The sequence below is a fragment of the Schistocerca piceifrons genome, chromosome 10 (genome assembly GCF_021461385.2).
Source record: "Schistocerca piceifrons isolate TAMUIC-IGC-003096 chromosome 10, iqSchPice1.1, whole genome shotgun sequence".
Lineage (NCBI taxonomy): Eukaryota > Metazoa > Arthropoda > Insecta > Orthoptera > Acrididae > Schistocerca > Schistocerca piceifrons.
The window spans coordinates 112,213,844-112,229,216 of NC_060147.1; the positions used below are offsets into that span (position 1 = coordinate 112,213,844).

Here is a 15,373-nt window from a genome sequence, read left to right on the forward strand (position 1 = left end):
GTTTGGAGAATTAAAAAATTGAATCGGAAAAGCTTTGCGTGATCCGTATGGGTCCAATCGCACATAATAATAATAAATAATTAATTGAATAAAAACAATAATTGGTCTTTTGATCAGATTTAGAAATAAAAATATTCCAATGCATTCAACAAGATTTGAACCTACAATCTTCGGCATGTGAAGTTTAGTGGACAACCCCTGTGCCACTAGAGTACACTGTTAACAGACATGTATTTATGACTCTGGTGACGAAGTTGCAATGATGAATTGGGCCTTCAAAACTTCAGCTGCACACAGTGTCACGTGGAACATATCTTAATGTAAGCCGATTATAATAACTGTACATGTGACGCTGAACCACATCTTAAGCGAAAGGATCCAGTAATGTTTGCTTATTGTTGTGTATGAAATGAGTGTGTTTAGTTAGCACTATTTGTGTGTGTGTGTGTGTGTGTGTGTGTGTGTGTGTGTGTGTGTGTGTGTGTGTGATGAAATATGAAATGAAAGGTTCACACCTAGGATGTGGGATGAAACACATCAAGAAAGAAAGAGAGGAAGATGGTGAAGGAACTAAAACTGAAGAGAGAGGAATATGGTGAAGGAACTAAAACTGACCTCACCAACTGTTGTGGCAGTATGGCAACAGCGAATGGTTCGGGAATGACGCAGAGGGCTCTGACTGGAGGAAACCAGCTTCAATGTGTGAAGTGTTAACTATCAAGTAATTTTAATCAGACTATAACTCCACAAGGAAAGAAACTTGAACAATTAAACTCCTTGATTTACTTACGCAGCAGGCCTAATGCAGATGGAAGCTGTACTGGAGAAATAAGGAGAAAGATAGCATAACGAAAGATATCAATTACAAACACAAGGACCACTTACAACAAGAGCAATAGGAATTGAGATAAGAAAAAGATTTCTATTTGAAATTCTTTATTTGCAGTGTATTTATACAATGCTCAGGAAATCTAATACTAAGGAAAATACAGTAGATATATTTGGACAACCATATCTATCTGTGGAGAAGGAATGATTCAGAATTTGAACACAATAAGCCTCCTTAAACATAATGCACGACAGAAAAAGTGAGGCAGCCAAATACAAGGCTGGCTCTGAAAGCAAAACAGCCACCAAATCATTAGTGCTGTTCATGTTTAGTGGTTGCTACCAGGTCTGATATGGTATATAAGGAGCCTGAACAGTGATAGAGAATGGTGATCACTGTGAAGGACATGGAGATCCCATTTACTCGTGTCATACAGCATTGGCAGCACCTGACAGAATTTGAAAGTGGACTCACTGAGGCTCTCCATTTGGCCAGCTGGTCGAAACATACCACTTACAGATTTTGGGGAATTCACATGTGACAGTGGTCCGAAATTTGACTGCATATGTACATGAGGGCAGGTATACTCGTCATCAAGGTCCCAGTTGACCACGTCTGACCACCAAGCACACTGTAATCCATTCATATCTGCAACTGCCATTAGAGAACAGTAATAGACACCGTACAACATTTAAAGCCATACCACACTATTTATCAGAGACTAACAGCAGCCAAAAATTAATCAGAGTTCTGCACTACCCCAGACAAGCACTGTTGGTGTAAATGGCACAGACTTGCTCACATGTCATATCCTTCCAATGTTTTGGAGAAACAAATTGGTGTTTATTACTCATGATGTCATGAAGTGGGAAGCCATCAAGTATGACTCCAAATCATTGCTGGTAGTGATTTGAGGAACTCTGACACCAAAACAATGTGTCACCATCATCCAGTGTTCTCACGTGTTACCTCTCAGTATCGTGGTACCATTTCTCAACAGGAAAATACTACTCTACACATGTTTCTCCATAAACAGTGTGCATAATGTTGAGAAATACACGTGGCCAACAAGATCCCCAGATCGATCCCCAAGGATAGACGTGTGGGATCAAGTTGGATGTCAACACTGTTCCAGTGCCAGTACATCAAGGACCAGTTACAATAGCTGTGGGCCAGCTTGCCCTGTGGAGGTTACGACTCCAGAAATCATTGATAAAATCCATGATATGGTGATGGATGACAGAAGAGTTAAGGTACATGAGATTGCTAGTGCTGTGGGCATCTTGAATGAATGGGTACATAATATTTTGCATTAGCATTTGGACGTCAGAAAGCTATCCGCAAGATGGGTTCCGCGATTGCTCATGCTTTACCAAAAACAGAATCATGTGAAGTGTTGCAAGGATGGTTTGCACCTCTTCAGGAAGAACCCACAGGACTTTTAAGCGTCATTTCGTCACTGTGGATGAAACTTGGATACATTACTATACTCCTGAGGCCAGACAACAATCTAATCTGCACCAAAAAAGGCGAAAACGATTCCTTCGCCCAGCAAGGTTATGGCGACTGTCTTTTGGGAATTGCAAGGGACAATCCTCATCAACTATCTAGAAAAGGGTAAAACTATTACAGGCGCATATTATTCATCGTTATTGGACCGTTTCAAAACTGAGCTACAAGAAAAACGCCAGCGACTGGACTGCAAGAAAGTTCTTTTGTATCACGACAATGCACCTGCACACACCTCAGCAGTTGTGGTCACAAAATTAATGGAAATAGGATTCCAACTTATTTCACTTCCCCCCTATTCTCCAGACTTGGCTCCCTTGGACTACTATTTGTTCCCCAATTTGTAGAAATGGCTGGCAGGACAAAGATTTTATTCAAACTAGGTGGTGATTGCAGCAACTAATAGCTATTTTGCAGACTTGGACAATTCCTATTATTCAGAAGGGATCAACAAATTAGAAAAGCATTGGACAAAGTATGCAAGTCTAAAAGGAGGCTATGTCGAAAAATAAAAAAGGTTTATCCCAAACACGTAAGTAGTTTTTATTTTTGCACGGACTTTTCAAACGCCCCTCGTAGTATTCAGGACACCCACTGCCATGCACCATTTGGCGGCTTATGGAGTACGTAAGCAGATGTAGCTGTACATATGAAAAAATGTGAGGGAAGGGATATCCTACTACAGAGCAAAGGAAACAGCGAGTGTGAGATCATCATGGAGAACAAGCTCCAGCTGAAACCTCTCCTTTGACAGATCTATATATGATGGTGACGATGATGTAATAAAGAAAATGTGGAAAGTCAACAACCAAAGTTGGTTGATGGTGGTGCACAAACACACACAACAGTACAAAAATTGTTTCGGCTTTCTTGTTACCAATATCTCTTTCTCTCTCTAACACCCACCCACCCACACACACACACACACACACACACACACACACACACACGTGTGTACGTGCTTGCATAACATTTGATTTGTGACTGCAGCAACAGTACCACTACAGTCGTGGATTGGTGTATTTGAGTGTCCATGCAATTGTTTGTGTATGTTTATGCAACAGAGAGTGTGATAACAAGAAATTTCTGCATAGTTTAACACATTGTTAATTAACAATCAGCTGAACATTAGTTATTGCCATTCCTCTTTGGAATTTCAATTACTGTACCACATACATAGTTAATACAAAAAGAATTTAATATCTTTTCACTTATTTCTTTAAATAAAAGTATTAAATAATACTTTTACTGAGCATAGGTTCTCATCTGAGAATTAACATAACTGTCTATTCAAAAATATGCCAATAATTTTAAGCTACAGGTATGTAAAAATGTAACACCAAAAATACTTTTGATTTTTTGAGTTATTTCCTTTCAGAAAGAATGTGAGAGGACGGCAAAACATGGTCAGATAAATAATGTGCCTGCTTTGTCTTTGTGATCACTCAATACTGCCATGTAATAAGGACAAAATCAGGATTTAATAGATAACTCGCATTCATCTGATCTTCACATCAGTTTTATTCTTGGTAAGAGCTTAATATAAAGCATGACACAGAAAGCACTCTCTTTAAACGTATTTTTAAAGATCACGTGTGCTCTTCACTTTCTTACGTCACTGCAAATGAAAAGTCATCAACCACCAAATTGCTACTAACCATCCAGTGATTTTTCTCCAACATATGGATCCTGTCAACCCTTAAATAAGAAGATAATTACAAAAGTTGGGCCATTTGGTAGAACACAGCTTCATTATTCTCTCATGGGATTAAATTACTTTTTGTTAAGTTCCATAGTGCTCAGAGCCATTTGAGCCATTAAATTACTTTTAAGCCAAGACTACCAAGATTCCAAAAGGTCTAAACAAAAGTCACTTATTAAATAGAATTGTTAGTTTATTTTTCATGACAAAATTATTATAGCATCAAAAATCGTTTACTTGATAACTGTGTCCACGGACATTAAATACTGGTTGAATAAAGACATGTTTCTGCTGAGGCTGTAGCATTATGTAATACTTTTATTTGTTATTGGCCAATTTTAATCTCATGGTAGTTATGAAGCATTTGCCTATTAACGTAAAATGAAGAAATGTGAATCAAACACTTAACATTACATATAAAGAGGCTTTTGGAGAGGACAAAAGCAGCTTATGAATATCAAGAGCTCAGATGGAAAACCTGTCTTAAGCAAACAAGGGAAAGCAGAAAGGAGTACACAGAGGGTTTATGTAAGAAAGATGAATTTCAAGGCAATAGTATAGCAAGGGAAAAGGACCTTTTGAGAACTGTTAGGCTTGGGAGAGCCAGCCGTGACAAAACACCTCCGTCTGGTGTGAAAAATGTATGAGGCAGGAGAAATACCCTCAGACTTCAAGAATGATGTAATAATTCCAATTCCAAAGAAATCAGGTGCTGACAGGCATGAATATTACTGAACTTTCAGTTTAATAATACATGGTTGCAAAATACTAACACAAATTTTTTTATAGAAGAGTGGAAAAACTGGCAAGCCAGTGTTGGCGGAGATGACTTTGGATTCCAGAGAAATGTGGGAACATGCGAGGCATTATTGATCCTACGGCTTCTCGCAGAATATTGGTTACGGAAAGACAAACCAGCATTTATAGTCAGAGAGAAATCTATCGACAGTGTTGACTGGGATATTCTCTTTGAAATTCTGAAGGTAGCAGGGGTAAAATACAGGAAGTGAAAAACTGTTTACAATTTGTACATAAACCAGATGGCTGTTATAAAGAATCGAGGGGCATTAATGGGAAGCAGTGGTTGAGAAGGGAATAAGACAGGGTTTCAGCCTACCCTCGATGTTATTCAATCTATACATTGAGCAAGCAGTAAAGAAAACAAAAGAAAATCTAGGAAAAAGAAATGGAAACTTTGAAGTTTGCTAAAGACATTGTAATTCTGTCTGAGACAGCAAATGGCTTGGACAGTGCCTTGAAAGGATGATATTAGATTAGCAAACAAGACACTTGAAGTAGTAGATGAGGTCTGCTATTTGGGCCGCAAAATAACTAGCCTAATGATGCCCGAAGTAGAGAATATAAAATGCAGAACGGCAATGACAAAAAATGGATTTCTGAAGAAGAGAACTTTGTTAACATCAAATACAGATTTAAATGTTAGAAAGTCTTTTCTGGAAGTATTTGGAAGATGTATAATATAGTATAGTATAGTATAGTAGTATAGTATGGAAGCAAAATATGGACAACAAAAAGTTTAGTAAGAATAAAATAGAAGCTTCTGAAGTGTCACGCTACAGGAGAATGCTGAAGATCAGATGGTACACCACATAACCAATAAGGAGTAGGAGAGTCGGGGAGAAAAGAAACCTATGGCAGAACGTGACTAGAAAAACAGATCGGTTGACAGAACACATGCTGAGATATCAAAGGGTCACCAGTTTAGTATTAAAAGGAAGTGTGGAGTGTAAAAATCATAGAGGCAGACCAATAGATGAAAACAGTGCAGATTCAGAAGGGTATAAGTCGCGGTAGTTATTCAGAGATGAAGAAACTTGCACAGGATGGAGTAGCATGGGGAGCTGCATAAAACCAGTCTTCGGACTTAAGGCAACCAAAACAAAACAAACAACAACAACAACAAAGAAATCCTAGTTACATAGTTTCAATTAATACATTGATAATAACATTAAAACATGTTGTTGATTTTATTTTCTGACTTCACATACAGTCTACAAATAGAAAAGATACGCTCACTTCCACGTAAGTAATACATTTTTAATGTTATTTACAACATATTACTTGAGACTTTGTAACTAAAATTAATCTTTAAATATAAACCATGTGTTCGATCATGTCTGTCCATTTTGTGTTAATAGGCAAATGACTGATTATGACCATGAGATTGAATTGGCCAACAGCGAATAAAAATTTCACATGAAACCTCTGGGGAAACTTGTCCTTATTTAACTACAGCACCATTCTCCAAAAGCAGGCACATCACTTTAAAGTGTCTGAACCAAACTGCAGGCAAATTCTGCAGTACTTTGGTGTGATCTACACCATCATCAATGGACTACTGGTCTTTATAAGATCATTTGTCTTTCATTACTTCTTGTTCCTGTCTCCAATTCAGGGGTCTTCCACTACAATGCACAGTTCATTTTCAGCCAACTGCCAGTTTGAAAGTACATCCAAACATTTAATATACTTTGCAGTAGGCACAAAAGGTGTCTCACATGTGCTGCCTTCCAAGATGAGACAACCACTGGTTGTCAGTTCTTGAAGCTGTCTTTGATTCCCAAGCAACTTATTGGTGCCTGAAGTAGTTAAATTTTATGTCAAGTGATGTATTGGTGTTTGGAATGTGTAGTAAGAAAAGTTACAAGAGTAGAAGTCTATCGTACCTGAGAAAATGTGACCACTGTAGACGTAGGATCCAATTCCATTGTTGGGAGTATATGAGTACTAAGAAGGTAACCATTTTACAACACTACTTTTTACCAATTTAACTGGCAAATAAAACTATGCAAACAGTAAAATCTGCAGAAAAATTGTACACTAATAGTTTCCTAGCACTGTTGATTTGTTAATATTTTTTCTGAATTTACCACTTGGATTTCTTTCTGTTCCTCACTGTGTAAACTAATTTGTCCAATTTCCAGAGAACACTTAATGTGTCACTTTGAAAGTGTACTTGTCAACATGGTTCTTATCATGATATTTTAATTGAACACATTCATTCCATTGCTGATGCACTCTTACTGTTTATAGACTATTTCCTTCTCCTTATAATTTTATTTTTTTACTGTGTGGATTGATGGCACAGGGGCTAAATGTCAAACTACAAATACACTGGTCTGGTGTTTCATCCCAGTCAGTACTAGGACTTTTTTGTCTTCCTTATTGCTTCTTCCATCTCTAACAATGTTTTGCTAATATGGAAGATACCAAGTTGCACCAAGGTTTGGAGTCTATATCAATCTGCAAGTCCCATGCAACTGGCTGGTTGAGTCAGTATCCAACAGTCAGAGGAAGGCAACATCATACCACACCCATTAGAACCATGCCTCGTAAAGCACTGCAGTTTCCAAGCTCTTATAGGTACTCTTGCATGAGTGAAATACATCTTCAGTATTAATGAGTTACTATAAATTACTGTAGCAGATAAGAATTATTGTGAATAAGTTTCCCATGTCTAAAAATGTATGCCACACTTAAATATAATAGAGGGAAACATTCCACGTGGGAAAAATATATCTAAAAACAAAGATGATCTAACTTACCAAACGAAAGCATTGGTATGTTGATAGAGACACTAACAAACACAAACACATGCACAAAATGCAAGCTTTTGCAACCCACAGATGCTTAATCAGGAAAGAGGGAAGGACAGGGAAAGACGAAAGTATGTGGGTTTCAAGGGAGAGGGTAAGGAGTCATTCCAATCCCGAGAGCGGAAAGACTTACCTTAGGGGGGAAAAAAGGACAGCTATACACTCACGCACACACACACAAATCCATCCGCACATATACAGGCACAAGCAGACACATATCATATATGAGTCACAAAAAATTTTCCAATACTACAGTAATGAAAATGAAAATATGATGAATGCAAAAATTATACTTACATGCAAGAACTGGCTGAACTCAGTATAACTGACAAGCCTCTTCTTATCCTTTCCGAAGTACAGTTTCACAAAGTCACCATCCATGTTGAATGGCAGCTTCTGGAGCAGCACTGTCTTTTTCATCACCTCAACGAACTCATCTGCAAACAGCAATGCAAATATCTGAGTATCTGAGCATTTACTACGTACTACAAGCCACTTAAAAAAAAACTACCAGTCTTGTGATATTGGTGTGCCTTGTACAATGACAGAACAGAACAAATAGTTTTTTCTAACGAACTATTCAGGCTGTGTGCCATCCAAAAGCAACTGAAAAACTTTTATTACAAAATAGGCAACACACACTGAAAAACCAAAACAACATACACAGAAAAACCAACACTGCCTACTGCAAGATGAAATTAGACAAAAAAATGATGCGGCCTAATAACCCAGAAGATTTTAACTTCAAGATGAATATCACTTGTGGGCACGAGAAGCATTAAGGAAAGACCACTGCTTGACACTTGCTAAGGAACAACTGCCAACTGCTAAGAACAAGCAACCAATGACTGTAAAAGGAATGTAGAGGGGGTGGAATTGCTAAGCAAAAGCATGCTGGTGGTTGTAGATGGATGGCCACATCGCAAGAGGATTGATACGTTGCCCTAGTGGCGAAATGGAACAAACAGTCCACTTCTAGGTAGATCGCTACAGACATTCCAATCGATAGTGGTACACGTGTGTCTGACAAAACTACTTTGTGGTGATTAAATCAGGCTGGTTTATATACTCAGCCTGTTAAATGCCTCACACTTCAACCGTGCCATCGACAAGAAAGAGTTTGTTGGTGTCGGGGGCATGTCGGTTCGGGGTCAGCAACAGTCCAGAGTGACGTTCTCTGACAAATGCCGCTTTGATGTAGCGAGTGATTCTGGCCACCAATTAGTGTGGAGGGAGAGGGAAACATGTTACACACCACAGAATATTCACGAATGTCAATGGTATGGTCTACATGTCGCGGTGTGGGCGGCATTATGCACAATGGCTGAACACTGCTGCATGTGTCTGCATGAGATGCTGTTACAGCACAACAGTATTGCAGGGATATTATTCTGGATCACGTCTGTCTGTTTAAAGATGTGGTAGGTCCCGACTTTCTGTTTATAGAAGACAATTCGCACCCACTCGTGACCTCGGATGTGTCTGACACGAAGTGATGACATTGAACCTGCGTACTTCCCGGACCTAAACTGCATAGAGCATGCCTGGGATGCTCTTGGCAGATGTGTGTGTCAACTAAAACCCAATTCAAAACTGTGCAAGAACTGAAAACTACCATGGGAGAGGGATGGGACAATTTCCCCCAGACTCCTCAACAGTTTGGTAGTCAGCATGGATAACGTGTAAAATGCGCATTAGTGACAGAGGAAACACATTCCTTACTGAGAGTCCGGTATCGACCTTTATGTTTGGAGCTGTCCTCTGTCAAACATGTTTGTTGCTCTATTTTCCCATGTGGTGCAACATGTATTATATTTCATTATAAATATACCACTCTACCTATACTACATATGTACCATGTTTCATGTCATCCATCACTGCTATAATCACTCACACATGAGCATTGTCTCTGGCTGCCAGCCAGAGTGAGTGAGTTGTGTATAGTGAGTAGCAATCTATCCTTCTCACAATACTGTCACCTGTATAGAAACCCATGTAACCAAAAGCTTCTGATTAAACTAAAAATATCTAGTTACCTGTCTGGAATATGATGGATCTGCAACACAGTCAAAAGGATGAAGTTTTAAAAATGCTACAAAAATTACGGTATACTTGCAGCTGTATGTTACATCCTTTCAGTGCTCTGGAAGTACAGTAACTGACGAAAAAAGTGAAGCACGCAGAAAGGGCGGAAGAAACAAAATGACACTTTACAGATTGAAAATTGTGACAATTTTACAAAGAACTTGCCAGTATGAAACCATTTATCAGTGCACTGTTGTACCCACTCTGGTCTGAATGCATGGGCTGGTTCAATTGGGAAGAGCATCTCAAAGTTGTTGCATCCGTTCCTGAGACAAGCTGGCCCCCATCTGCTCTAACTGGTCCATGACACCTTCGATATAATCCAGTCAATGAAGGAACATTAGAGAAAATGTATCTTGTAGTTGCAAATTTTTATACAGTGGCAGGAGCGAGTGCCATAAACCACAGACTAAAATTCCTGGTCAGTCAGGCGTGACTGTTAGGGTGGGTGTGCATTTAGAGGTAACTTTATTTCTGTTTTTCATCAATAACATGAAAACAGCAGCTTACAGCCAAAATTATTTGCTGTTCAAAATTAATGTACATTTTCTATTAAAAAAATGTGCTATTCATTGCTTCTCTAGGACTAATACACAGTCCAGTCACACTAACATGACCACCCTCTACATTCAGTGTGAACGTGCAATAACCAATCAATGACACCAAGCGGTGGCACTAGTAGTGGAGAGGATATGAAGTGCGTCGGGGGTGGCATGGAAAACATTCAGTGCAGTCGTCGTTGTAATGTGAAAACTGAGCAACGTATTTGACGTCCAAAAGGCCTTTAAGAAATGGCTACATTTGGGAACTGTTCACATGCTGCCACAGTTCACGTATACTGTGGATGAGTTGGGTTGGGTTGTTTGGGGGAAGAGACCAAACAGCTAGGTCATCAGTCTCATCGGATTAGGGAAGGACGGGTAAGGAAGTCGGCCGTGCCCTTTCAAAGGAACCATCCCGGCATTTGCCTGGAGCGATTTAGGGAAATCACGGAAAACCTAAATCAGGATGGCCGGACACAGGATTGAACCGTCGTCCTCCGGAATTCAAGTCAGTGTGCTAACCACTGCGCCACCTCGCTCCGTACTGTGGATGACAAAATGGCGCTACTGAAAAACAGCGCCAATGAAACTGACACACTGTGGGTCGTAGATGACAAGGGAGAATGACCATTGCAGAGATGTATACAGGCAGACAGATGTACAACTGTTGAGCATCTGATCACCCAGATGAATCCAGGGGCTACCAAATGTGTCATCTCAATGACCGATCTGCGAACATTGCTGGGTACGGGCCTCCGTAGCACGCACGTGGTTCGTGCACCAATGCCGACTGCTCTTTGTCGGCAGTGAAGGCTGGAATTTGCACATCAATGCTGCAACGGGACGTCCACTGAGAGGCAATTGATGGCCTTTTCAGATTAATCCATTTTATGGTCCATTGGACGATTGGCCATTGTTGTGCATGGCATGAAATGTCTGAAAGCAAACACCCTGCAACAATTATCAGAGCACTATGGTCTGGCAAATATTTTCATGGCATCCCCTGGGTGATTTCATCATTCAGGTGGGCAAAATGAATCAACACAGGCATGCATCTATCCTTCGGAACAAGCCCACCCCTACATGTAGTTAGTTTTTCCTCGGCACGATGGCATCTACCCACAGGGCAGTGCAACGTGTCACACAGCTCACATGTACATCTGCGATTCAAAGAGTGCCAGGATACACCCTTGGCCACTATTCTCCCCAGACTTAAATCCACTCAAGAACTTGTGGGAGCACCTCGATAGGTCTTATAACTGCCACGGATCCTCAACTGAGAAACCTAGCACAGCTGGCCACAGCATTGGAGTTGGCCTGGTTCCACATCCTTGTCAGTACCTTCCAGAACACCACTGACACGCTTCCTGCACATCTCACACTGTAAAAGGTGATTATTCAAGCTTTTGATGGGTGCCACATTAGTGTGACTGGACAGTGCAGTTTCTGTGTTCGGGGAGATGGAAAAATCAACGCTTACGATAGATTGTTTTAATGTTATAAAATTAATCTTTATTTTAAATGGAGTGGTTTAAGAACGAATATTAAATGGGTGTACCACGTCTGTAGGGTGGGGCAGGGAAATACTCCTACTTTCAAGACTACATTGCGAACAGAGAGGAGTTGCTGGAAGAGAAGAGATGGGCTCTAATGATGCAGGAGTAATGGAAGTTTCTGGTAGTTTTTTTGTCAGTTGTAAGCATGGCTCGGTTAAACTGAACAATACATTTTTGTCACCACAACCTATTTTTTCCACACCAGTCTTTTGTTGTAGTGCAGTTCTGGACGTGTTAACATGCAGAATATGGTTTCTTGGAGTTGTGAGAACCCTAGGACAATTCACGAGAGCATTTTACACAATTAAAAATGTCAGCCTGGCTGGTGTGCAATAAGCAGTGCAGGCCTTTATTTTTTTGAGGAGTATAACCAAGCTGGTACCTTCTGTTCAACATGATCCAACAATCTTTTGAACCACAAATTCAATTAATGGATTTGGGTCATATAAGCAAGATGGCGCCACAGCTCATATTGCTAGAAATTCTATTACTTCACCTCCCAGTACGGTGACTTTGCATGGCCTGCACATGCACCAGATTTAAATCCACAAGAGTACTTTTTATATGGTTACCCCAAGAGTGAGGCGTATAAACATCAACCCAGGACAGTATGCAATAAACCTTGTAGTAGGCTGGACTCTGCAAAATATGCTTCACAGAGTCTTGCAGAACTTCAGAAACTGACTGCAGCAGTACATTAACAACGAGACATCACTTGCAAGACCTACTGTTTAAAACCTTATGAAAGTATCTCCCAGTTATACCCTACTGATGCCAAAAACTAATTTTGTTCTATCACGTTATTTTTTTAAATTAACATTTGGAGTTAGGCATACTTCCTACCCCACCTTGTAAATGCAACAGTCATTTAAAGGGATAAATTGTATTCTAGGGGTATAACAGGATGGTGGGGAGGGCACTGAAGATAGAAGCATCAGTGAAGGCCACAAAGTGCTTTAACACTGTAAGGGATTACAGGCATGAGCTACTGATGATATTAATGAAAGAAAAACGTATGGACATATTCTATAAATCTCTGCAAATTGTTCTGCACTGCTAGAGGGGAAACTGATTTCTAGCTTCTGCAGTGTTCCTTTGGGAAAGGCAATTTCTCTCCTTTTCAGTTTACAGAAAGAGTATACCTGCCTAACATTTGCTGCACAGTTCGTTTAAGTGAGTAGACAAAAAACTTCACTCAAATCATATTAGTTTAGTGGAGTTATTTTCAGTTTATTAAGTGAGTTTTTATTGCAGTTAAGTGAGCTATTATTTAATAAAAATCTCAACAGCGGCGCAATGGTTAAGAACCTATCCCAAGTGTGACATGCTGTCAATACGCATGCAACAATGTCGATTTCATAGTTTCCACTGTTGATAGATGGACTACTTTTCACAGCATGAGGGGTATCAAATACATCACCCCCAGCTTCATCTCTTCCAACATCTTAAGTCCTACAGGCTTAAACTGAACTGGTTCCCTCTACAACAGTAGTAGGTCATGCAGGTAGAAAGGAACTTCAGATACGTCAACATAAGCCCAGTAATGGAATGCAGTATATTATTGTTCTCAAATTGTACACGATTAGTCCCATTTGAAGCGTCACATCCGATGCTGAGTATTACAGCATGAAGTATTGTAAGTGATAAACTTCCTTTGCTTTCAACATTTTGTGGGACGTCACTGACAAAAGATTTTGAAAAGATTTGAAATGTGTGGGTTCCTGTAGTCATGTCCTAGTTCATGAACCACGGGCAACGTATGAGTGGCCAAGTAAGTGGTCCCGACAGTCGGGATACCAGTTACTTTGGAATAAGGCGGGGCATCTCGGACATATTCTGAGTCGTGGTCACCTTTGTGCTCATACGGCAAAGACTACCAAATCCACCGGTTAGTCCCTCAGCCGTTAGGGGTAAAACCCAATGGGACTCGGGGCAAGTAAGGCTAGCAACCTGCTTCCCTGGTACTTTAAATATGATACTGGCAACAATCAGAGCAAAATGACTCGGACCTTTGGAGCTGACGGAGTCCCACCTCTAACTGACAAACTAGGGACTCCTAAGATACGACTTGGCAAACAAATGGTAATGAGATGGGGAGCTATTAATATCAATGGGGGCTACTCTTGGAAGAAGGTAGAGCTGGCAGAGGCTGCAAGTAAGATGGGGCTGGACGTTTTAGCTGTTAGTGACATTCGGGTAAGGGGTGAGAAAGAAGAGGTAGTGTGAGAATACAAGGTCTACCTGTCAGGAGTCAAAGCAGGAATAGCACAATGGGGTGTAGGGCTTTACATCAGGAAAGAAATGGAACCCAGCGTAGGTGCAATAAGGTATGTAAACGAACGACTGATGTGGATAGATTTGACAGTGCCTAGCAAGAAAATTAGGATTGTGTCAGTATATTCGCATTGTGAAGGGACTGATCAAGATAAGATGGATAGTTTTTATGAGGCACTCAGTGATGTAGTTGTTAGAGTAAAGGACAAGGACAGTGTTCTGCTCATGGGTGATTTTAACGCCAGGATTGGAAATCGAACAGAAGGGTATGAAAAGGTTATGGGTAAATTTGGAGAGGATATGGAGGCCAACAGGAACGGGCAGCAACTCTTGGATTTCTGTGCCAGTATGGGCTTAGTAATCACAAACTCCTTTTTTAAACATAAGAACATTCACCGGTATACTTGGGAAAGCAGGGGAACCAGATCTCTCATTGACTATATAATAACAGATCAGGAATTCAGGAAGGCTGTGAGGGACACACGTGTATTCAGGGGATTCTTTGATGACACTGATCATTATTTAATCTGCAGTGAAATTGGGATTGCGAGGCCGAAAGTGCAGGAGGTCAGGTCCATATGTAGGAGGATAAGAGTGGAGAAACTTCAGGATAAGGAAATCAGGCACAAGTACATAACAGCGATCTCAGACAGGTACCATTTAGTTGAATGTAGTCAATTACAGTCATTGGAAAAGGAATGGACAAGGTACAGGGACACAGTACTAGAAGTGGCTAAAGAAATGTCTTGGTACAGTAGTGTGTAAAAGTAGGAGGAAGCAAACAGCTTGGTGGAATGACACAGTCAAGGCAGCCTGTAAAAGGAAAAAGAAGGCGTATAAAAAATGGCTACATACTAGAACTCAGGTAGACAGAGAAAGTTATGTTGAAGAAAGAAACAAAGCCAAACAGATAATTGCAGCATCCAAGAAGAAATCTTGGGAAGACTTTGGAAACAGGTTGGAGACATTGGGTCAAGCTGCTGGAAAACCATTCTGGAGTGTAATTAGCAGTCTTCGAAAGGGAGGTAAGAAGGAAATGACAAGTATTTTGGACAGGTCAGGAAAACTGCTGGTGAATCCTGTGGATGCCTTGGGCAGATGGAGGGAATATTTTGAAGAGTTGCTCAATGTAGGTGAAAATACGATCAGTAATGTTTCAGATTTCGAGGTAGAATGGGATAGGAATGATGATGGAAATAGGATCACGTTTGAGGAAGTGGAGAAAATGGTCAATAGATTGCAGTGCAATAAAGCAGCTG

The 15,373-nt window shown here is 40.2% G+C and overlaps 1 protein-coding gene across 3 annotated transcripts in view; it reads right to left on the reverse strand.

Annotated features, from left to right (window-relative positions):
• LOC124719123 (calcium-binding mitochondrial carrier protein Aralar1) overlaps positions 1-15,373 on the reverse strand; it is a 615,804-nt gene that overhangs the window by 83,760 nt on the left and 516,671 nt on the right. For all 3 annotated transcript variants that reach the window (XM_047244818.1, XM_047244817.1, XM_047244816.1), the window contains exon 5: positions 7,955-8,094. In XM_047244818.1, the coding sequence (XP_047100774.1) occupies positions 7,955-8,094 (140 nt within the window). The remainder of the gene's footprint in view (positions 1-7,954; positions 8,095-15,373) is intronic.